Source organism: Chenopodium album, chromosome 12 (assembly GCF_948465745.1).
Source record: "Chenopodium album chromosome 12, dcCheAlbu1.1, whole genome shotgun sequence".
NCBI lineage: Eukaryota > Viridiplantae > Streptophyta > Magnoliopsida > Caryophyllales > Amaranthaceae > Chenopodium > Chenopodium album.
This window is the reverse complement of record NC_137845.1, coordinates 16,810,345-16,819,757: the sequence shown is the minus strand read 5'-3', so window position 1 is coordinate 16,819,757 and position 9,413 is coordinate 16,810,345. Positions and strand designations below refer to the sequence as shown.

The 9,413-nt window shown below is 39.0% G+C and overlaps 1 protein-coding gene across 1 annotated transcript; it reads right to left on the bottom strand.

Moving 5' to 3' along the window:
- Positions 1-1,833: 1,833 nt before the first annotated feature.
- Positions 1,834-4,958, bottom strand: LOC145570992 (uncharacterized). Its single transcript, XM_081630101.1, has 5 exons — positions 4,709-4,958; positions 4,256-4,581; positions 3,139-3,729; positions 2,761-2,872; positions 1,834-2,435 (listed from the first exon to the last, which is right to left on the bottom strand). The coding sequence occupies exons 1-5, from the start codon at positions 4,956-4,958 to the stop codon at positions 1,834-1,836; spliced, it is 1,881 nt and encodes a 626-aa protein (XP_081486227.1).
- Between the last annotated feature and the right edge of the window lie 4,455 nt (positions 4,959-9,413).

Sequence of the window (9,413 nt, the reverse complement as noted above, 5' to 3'; positions counted from 1 at the left end):
CAATCATTCTTGAAAGAACATAACATAAACTATGGATTTCGGATGCAAAAACACCAGGTGGTTTGTACTGAGTTTTCCGAAAAGCAAATTCTTTCGGCCTTTTCTTCCTGGCACCATTATCACCACCACCCCTATATAAAGGGAGGTGATGTTTATTCATTCTACACTAAATCAATCCCTTCCTTCTTCTTTCAGGCTTCTCAAGTCTTACTTCTTTTCTCCTCTTTTTTTTCCTAAGAAACATGAATGCAATGTATCAGGAAATCAATGAAATCAGTGGAGCTAGAAAGCTCCAACTAAAAGGGGTGGTAGAAAATATTTCCCCACCTCGCCTTTCCCCTTATACTAGTGTCTTTACCGGAACCATCACCCCTCTCCTAGCTATTCAACCTCGGTATGATATGATTCATGCTGCAGTTGAATTTTGGGATGAAGAACGCCATGTTTTTTTTGCTTTGGAGAGACGGAAATGACTCCTCTTCTAGAAGAAATGGAGGGTTTATTAGGTCTTCATAAACGAGGCCGTGTGATTACACCTGCTGACCCAAGGGCAACTGATGCGGTCTTGAGGGATTTGCTAGGTATACCGTTAAATATGGAAAGCAATTATCGCCTGCTTGGCATTTTAATGTTAGAGAACTTTCTTGAGACTTTCTCTTTATCTCATTGGGAATTTCTCAACAATGAAAATTTTCAAAAGTGCTAAGAAAGAGCTTGCATCCTTTTATTGCTTGGCCTAATTTTACTCAAAGAATCATTATTTTCATGTCATGTTCGCTGCCTTTCTTTGTTGTCACAGATTGAGTCAGGGAACCGTTTAAGGCCTCTTATCCTAGGGGAACTTATGATGAGGCTTGACCATCTGAAACAAAATCCAAGGGGTTTCGTTAAAGGATGTCCAATTATGCTTCAACTCTGGTTATGTGAGAAATTCAAGTTGTCTAGACCACCTATTCGAATTCCTTACCAAACCCGACATATTCGGGAGAGAGGTTTTTTCCCTATATTCCGTCAATGTTGTAACCATGGTGCATGGACAGACCTTTTTGCCGAAGATGATGTGGAATGGATCATTTCGTTTCTCAACATAGATTCCATAACAATTAGCACTAGCAGGCACAGAGGTGTTCAACTCCCAGGATTGTGTTGCGTCACCTTCTATCTTCCTTGGAGATGCTTGAGACAAGGGGCCAACTCCAACGACTCCTAGAACTCCATGAGCTCCTAGTGGTACCTTGTACCACCTATGAAATTGGTAATGTGGAATCTCTTAGGGCATCATCTCGTGTATGGCAATTTGCACGAATGCTCCCAGCATTTCCATTTCTTAAAGATGATGTTCCTACCAAGTCCTACACAACATGATTGTTGGAGGACTTTGAGGACGATGCTTGAACAAATCCTTAGAAGGATTTCCTTATTGTACTTCAATACTTGTACTCGTGTTTCCCTTGTTTGTGTATTTTTAATTCCAAAAGAAGAAATCATATATGAAGGCAATGGTCTTTCGGGCATGGTGTACATGGTTTTTGTTTTCATGGTTTTTTTTCTTAAAAAAAAAGAAAAAAAATGGTTGTAATCTCGCCAAAAAGCGAGGGAGTTAGTGTTATGTTTGAATAAAAGAAAAACTATTTGTTGTTGTAATCATATTTTGTTAAGTATCGACTTGATCATGATCTTTTAATAATAATGAATATTTATACATGACCCTTAAGCATGCAATGCAAACATGAATGAAATCTAAACTTTAACATGATACACATATACCTATCTAAAGCTAGTAGGAGATTCACATTTTTTTTTGCGAATCTCACAAATACAACACTGAACCAATCAAGCATAATACTTTTTTAACTGATCAAGGTTGGTGAAATGAACAAACTCATTTCCATCCAAATCCATCAATTTTACCACTCCTGCCGGTGTAAGATGTTTGACCAGAAATGGACCAGAACAGTTTGGCTTGAACTTTCCACGCGGATCATGAATCGGTGCTCGATTTTCCTTAAGTACCAAATCTCCTTCTTGTATGTTCCTTTCCCTGACCTTTTTATTAAAATCTCGAGCAATGCGTCTTTGATAAATTTGAATGTTGTGGAGGGCTTGTAACCTTCGTTCAGTTGTTAAAGAAAGTTCATCGTATCGTTCTTTAAACCATTGTTCTTCAGATATCTCGCTTTCGATTGGAAGAAGTGGATCCATTCCATATACCAAAGAATATGGAGTAGTCCCAGTTGGCGTTCGAATAGAAATTCTATATCCCCACAGTGCATAGGGCAGTTTATCAGGCCATTCTCGAGCCCTATCCGTCATCTTGGCGATTCTCGTCTTGATGGTTTTGTTAGCTGCTTCAACAGCTCCATTAGTTTGATGACGATATAGCGATGATTGGTGATGCCTGATTTTGTACTTCTCAAGGGTTTCTTTAAGATAGCCTTCAAATTGTGAACCGTTGTCGGAGATAATTTCAAAAGGTACCCCATACCGACATATAATTTTATTGATCACAAATTTTGAAACTTGTTTTGCCCCTAGTTTTGAATATGATGATGCCTCCACCCATTTTGAAAAATAATCAACAACAACCAATATATATTGATGCCCGTTCGAAGCTTTCGGATGTATTTGCCCAATGATATCTATGCCCCAGCTGGAAAAGGGTCATGGTGAAGTAAAATTATTTAGGCTAACATGACATATGATTAAGATTAGAAAATAGCTGACATTTTTTGCATGTTCGTACGAAATGGATGCAATCACTTTCCAAAGTGGTCCAGTAATACCCTGATCGAAGAATCTTCCGAGCAAGCATCCTTCTATTCATATAAGGCCCACATTCTCCCCCATGTACTTCTTCCATGATCCTTTGTGTCTATTCACCATCGATGCATATTTACAAGTTTCCATCAAAACTTTTATGATACAACAAACCTTTTAATATTGTGAAATAAGAAGCTAGCCTTCGAATAGCCAACTGATCCTTCTTGTGACTTCCTTAAAGATATTCTCCATCGATTAAATAGTTCTTAACATTAGTACACCAAGCATCCTCATTATCTTCTTGGGTTAATATAGAGCAATTAGTGGTTCAAAATTAACCACTCGACTTTCTTTTTCTACAATCGTCACTGACTGTACCCTTACATCATCGCCCCAAGTCAAATTTACTGCAAGATTTGCCAAAGCATCGGTGAAGCTGTTTTGCTCGCGAGGGAGATGTTTGAACTCTATTTCTTCAAATAATGGGATAAATTGTTGAAGATACTCTGTGTACATTTGCAACCTTTCATCTCGAACTTTCCAAGATCCAATAGTCTGGGAAATTATGAGATAGGAATCACCATATATCGTGAGACTTTTTGCACCAGTTGCTAATGCTGCTTTGATTTCATAGATGCAAGCTTCGTATTCAGCCGTGTTATTCGTCGTTTGGAAACTAAGCTTCACAGCGAAGGGAATATGTACTCCGTAAGGATCAATTAATAATACCCCTGCACCATTGTCACTCCTGTTAAAGGCTGCGTCGAAATACATCTTCCATTGTGACGTACTAAGACAGAAAATATGTTCATCTGGAAAATCATCATCAAATTCATCACCTGATATAGGTCCATCAGCCAAAGCTTCAAATATAGCCTTCCCTTTGACAGACTTTTGATTCACACACTGAATGTCAAATTCTGATAATATCGCATGCCATCTTGCTATTCTTTCACTCAATATTGGCTTCTAAAAAATGTACATGATTGGATCTAACCTCGAAACTAGATAAGTAGTATGTGCTTGCAGATAATGTCGAAGCTTCTTCGTTGCGTAAATGAGGGCAATGCAAGCTCTTTACAAAGGAGTGTACCTAGTTTCATACTCAAGGATTTTTTTGCTGAGGTAATAGATAGCTATTTCCTTCCTTGTACCCTCTTGGTATTGTGCCAAAAGAGCTCCCATGGCCGTTTCCGTGATAGTAAGATATAATATCAAGGGATGCCCCGGCTTTGGTGGCATTAAAACTGGAGGATTAGAGAGGTATTCTTTCATTGAATCGAATGAAGCCTGACGTTCGTCATTCCATTTTGTAGGAACATTTTTCTTAAGTAACTTGAATATAGGTTCACACCAGGTTATCAATTGTGATATGAACCTACTAATATTGGATTCTACCGAGAAATCCCCGAATCTCCTTTTCCGTTCTTGGTGGAGGAAGCTCTTATATGGCCTTTACTTTGTCAGAATCGACTTTAATTCCATCTTAACTCACAACAAAGCCCAGAAGTTTTCTTGAAGTTACTCCAAATACACATTTTAGAGGATTCAGTCTAAGATTGTATTTCCTAATTCTGTCAAAGAATGATTTTAAGGCGTCAATGTGCGTCTCACGATCATGACTTTTGACAATCATGTCATCAACATAGACCTCCACAATATCATGGATGAGATCATGCAAAATCGTTGTTCCAGCCCGTTGATAGGTGGCCCCAGCATTCTTTAATCCGAAGGGCATTGCTCTATAACAAAAGGTTCTCCAAGGGGTAATAAAAGAAGTTTTCGACATGCCCTTTTCCGACATGAGTATCTGATTATATCCTGAGAATCCGTCCATGAATGAGAACATGGAGTGTCCGGCAGTGTTATCAACCAGAACATCAATATGGGGTAGTGGAAAATAGCCTTTTAGTGATGCTGAATTTAAATCCCTAAAATCAATGCATACTCTGACCCTTCCATATTTTTTGGGCACTACTACCACAATTCGCCAGCCATTTTGGATGCTTGAATAGTTTAATGAAGTTGGCATCAAGCTGCTTTTGAATTTCTTCTTTAACTTTGAGACTAACTTCTGGTTTCATTCTACGAAGCTTTTGTTGCTTTGGCTTGCTATCGGGGTAGAGTGGTATACGATGTTCAGCAATATCACGATCGACACCAGGCATATCAGCATAGGACCATGCAAACACATCCATATATTCTTTAAGTAAAATAATGAATGCATTTTGCTCATCAAGGGAAAGGGACGATCCTATCTTGACTTTTTTTTACATCATTATCCATACCTATGTTTACAGTTATAGACTCTTCCATGGGTGTCACGCATGATTTAGGTTCATTGAAAAGTTCATTATTAGAAAATGCATCATGATCAAAATTGATTTCTTGTACGCAAATATGTTTACAAGCAATTCCTTCGATATCTTCGTGATAGGAGATATCATGTAATGTATGGATAGATGATTGGCTAGATGATGAGCTATCAGTTTCATAACCATCTGAGGAAGAGGATTGAAAAGGATATAGTTCGGGGAAAGGAAGGAATTGTTCTTGAGTTTCGGGTCGGATATTGTTTTCAACTTTTGTTCTTATTAGAGTGATGAGAGTAATGGGATCAAAATGGACTTCACAATCAGAAATTGGTGAAAACAAGCCTCTTAGAACTCCTTGCTTTAGATGGTCAGCCCAATCAATATCTTTCTTAAATACCGATTTCTTTATCGAACCATTTCTTAATAGATTCTTCATTCCTTGCTTCTGCGAAGGAAATTTCTAGCCCAGGGAGAATTCTCCCCTTATCCAAGTCACACCAAGGTTTAGGAAACTCATAAAACCGCTCAGTGTCATTTTGTAACACAAATTGCCCATTCAAAGTCAGAGACTTCCTTTTCATAACATTAGAAATCATTTTTTCATCGAAACCCAAGCCATGCCGATTTTACTTATCAATTATTAGGATTGGGTGCCTCATGCCTTCGCCATTCTGTCCTAAACCAGTTCCTGGAACATAACCCATTTTCAACATTAATTGAAGTCCTCTGGTAAGTGTTTGTGGTATTGGATCCTGGATTTCTTGAATGGTTAGTCATAGGTTGGCAAAGGATACCTTAAACACGACATACTTGAGATTAGGATTTCCTCCCTTTTTAAAAAAAAATAAATAAATAAAATAAAAAGTAAATGATAAATGTAAAAATGCATGCAAGAACAAAGAAATCTGTTAAGTTAAATAAGTTGGCAAGGTGTTCATTCCAAAAATCTTTTAATTATTTTTGGTCGTGCCATAAGGCTGCCTACTTATCTCTAAATAGATTTTGTATTTTCTCTTTTTTTTTGGAGAATCAAACCCGTCGTAGTTCATAATGGAAGAAAAAAAGATTTTTTTTTGAAACAGCTGCACTCGATCAGAGTTGCCTACGTACCCCAATAACAATGTGCGTGCAAGTACAATTTTTGTGTATGATCATGAAATAGTGCTTTGGGGGATCAAGCTGTACGTAGTTCTTTGTACCAAAAGAAAATATAAAGAGAAATAAAAAAATGCTTGGTTTACAAAGTTCATACTACCCCTCTCATTCATCCTTCTTGATAGAGGGTAAGATAGAGATCACCATGTTGTTGCGGATGCTTCCTTCCCCATGTAAAGATTCCTTAGGCTTCAGGATTTTCAACAGTATTTCTCGTAGTCTTGTTGAGATATCTTTTCTGAATAGTGACGAGGCGACGAGCAATCAAAAGAGTGGGATCGTCTTCGCTTGTCAAAATGGAAAGGGCATTTATGGACACTTTCTGATTCGGGCAGGAAATTCCAGTTGTGCGCTTTATACACCAACGGAGGGCGTGACATTCGTTAGTATCATGGCCATGTAACTGATGATAGTGAAAATATTTGTTGAGATTTGGCCCATCAGGATCAGCTCCTGCTCGACGAGGTAGTGGCTTGATACAACCTTCTTCGAGCAGTTGAAGGAACAAATCAGCATGAGAGGCGTGGCTGTGCCGGGTTTGTCTCTGGTGCATTAGACTTAGGATGGGCTGGAATGATGATCCCACGATCAATGAGATCCTGGATTGCACACTTAAGGTCATAACAAGTATCTGTTCTATGCCCATATTGATGACAATAACTACAATATTGTCTCATATAGGTTCCATATGGTGGTAATGAATACACATAGCTTTTTGCCAGAAGAATACCTTTTTTGTTTAAACGATCGTACACCACACTCAATGGTTCGTCGATTTGAGTGAATATCCTCCTGTTAGCTCTTTCACCTTGAGGGTGCACCTTAGGCCTTCTTTCCTGTAGTCGATAGGCATCAATTTCGTAACTATGTCTCTCCATGTGCGAGAGGTCGGCGTATTTGATGGAGACCATATGACGATAATAAAAATCATTTAACTTCCTTAGTAATATCAACATGAACTCCCGATCAGTAATGGGAAACGAAGTTGAGCCCGAATGTAAGAACATCTTGAAAAGAGATGTGAAAATGATTCCCGATCACTTTGCTCCATATTCACTAGCTTCAGTTTTTCGGTGTCAGTCTGTCGAAATTCAAATGCCCAATAACTGAAAGCTTGAGCTATTTCTCCCCAAGAACCTTTACTTGTTGCCCCTGAGGTATAATATCAGGATAACGCAGGCCCACCTAGACTTCTATTGAACAACATAGGAAAATGTTCTTCTGGAACATTTAAAGGATATAAGGTGTTCACAAAGTTGTATAAATGGAGGATGGGATCTCCCAACCCATTGAACTTCTCGAACTAGGGAAGATTAAGATAACGATCTACATGCCTGTAGTTAGGGAAAAGAATCAACTCCTCCGGGTATACTAACCTTCTATAACACAGGACATCAAATTCCAAATAAAAATCCTCGGCCCTAGACCTTTTTCGAGATCCCTCATCATGACCCTATCTAAAAGAATTACTTGTCCAAGATTCTCCTCTAAAACATGGGTCGTTGTCTTTTGGAGTTTTAGGCTCTTCTTCTGCCTCGTCTTCATTGGACCAATTTGTTCCACCCCTAAATTCTTGAGGATTAGCCTCAGAGTTATTGTCTTCCTCTTGAAGCCCTTCTTCTGGGTCTTCCTCAGTTTCTTCTTCTTCCGGATCTTCCTCAGTTTCTTCATCTTCCTCTAAGTCCTCTTCAGAATCTTCCTCGGTTTCTTCTTCTTCCTTCCAAAAGCCAATTGTATCAGATCCAATATTATGAATAGTGAATCCGTCTAATCGACTACCCTCTTCTTCATCTAAGTGGAGCACCGATTTTCCAACACTAGAAACATTCATAACTTCTGGATTACCCACAAGTGTTACTGCACCATGATCCGTGAGCAACTTCACCTTTTGGTGTAAGGTAGAGGCTACTGCCCTGTTCTCGTGAAGCCAAGGTCTTCCGAGAAAAAGGTTAAAACATGCTTCAATATCAATTACCACAAATTCAACAGTTCTAGCCACTGGCCCATATTCCAAAAGTAACTCAATTGACCCCAAAACATCTCTTTTGGCATTGTCATAAGCCCTAACAACCTGACTTGAAGGTGTCAAATCTTCTTTTTGATAACCAAGCTTTGTCATAACTCGATACAGGCATACATTGATGGCAGAACCATTGTCAATAAGTACCCGAGGTATTGTCCACCCATGACATTTCACAGTTATGTGCAAAGAGTTATTATGGTTGACCCTTTTTGGAGATCATTGTCGGTAAACATTAAAGTGCGGTCGGCTCCATGAATAAGTCCTACCATTTGATCCGGAGTTATGGATGGATCAATTGAAACTTCATTGATATGTCTCATAACAACAACCCGATGGGGTTGTGAATGAGTCAATAACTTCCATATAGAAACATTTGCATTAACCTCCTTCATGCGCCTAATTGCATCATCTTCTTCCTTATTCTCCTCTGTTAATTCCTTGTCTTTTTTTTCCTTTTCAAGGCTTCCATGGGGTTCTCATCTTCAAGATATGAGGGTTTAAAGTGACGACCTGCGCGAGTCAAATGAGCCACATGTAGATCTTCATCATCACTAAGATTGTCAAGGTAAATAGGACATTGAAGATTACTAGGGGTATTAAGGTGTGCCCCAGCATTTTTCTCAGCAATTGACAACAATGAGAAAGCCTCCTCTTCATCATCTATTAGGCAAAATGCCCCATTATAACTCATAGTGGCGCAGACATCAGAGAACGGATCCTTATCACCGGAACCCTTGCATGGCACAAGCTTGACCTTTTGCTGAGTGGAGTGATCATACACAACACACACATAATTCTCGGATAATGGCATCTCATACATTTGAGGGGCATTTCAAACCATTAATAATGTTGGATCAATCTGGTTACTAGAAGAGGAGATGGTGTTTATAGAGACAGGAGGCTTATTATTGGGAAGAGGATTATTAGTGATGCTTGGTTGCGTATTTTTAAATTTATCTGAGGATGCCCCAACTGAAAGCCTTCCTCTATCTACTAGATCTTGAATACGGTGCTTGAATGTTGTGCAATTTTTAATGTCATGCCCAGGCCCTTGATGGAATTCACAGTGTTGGTTTGGGTTGTAACTGGGAGGAGGGTTTCTTGGGGGTGGCCTTGGGTTCAAAGGTTGAACTAGGTTGGCCTTTTTTAGTTTGGAGAAA

Bases quoted from the DNA above. Each gene is read 5' to 3' on its own strand.
- LOC145570992 (XM_081630101.1), bottom strand. From the start codon at position 4,958: ATGGATGTGTTTGCATGGTCCTATGCTGATATGCCTGGTGTCGATCGT. The intron at 2,873-3,138 runs GTACAGTCAGTG...GATGGTGAATAG, and splicing joins CTTGGGGCGATGATGTAAGG to ACACAAAGGATCATGGAAGA. The intron at 2,436-2,760 runs GTGATTGCATCC...CACAATTTGAAG, and splicing joins TTACTGGACCACTTTGGAAA to GCTATCTTAAAGAAACCCTT.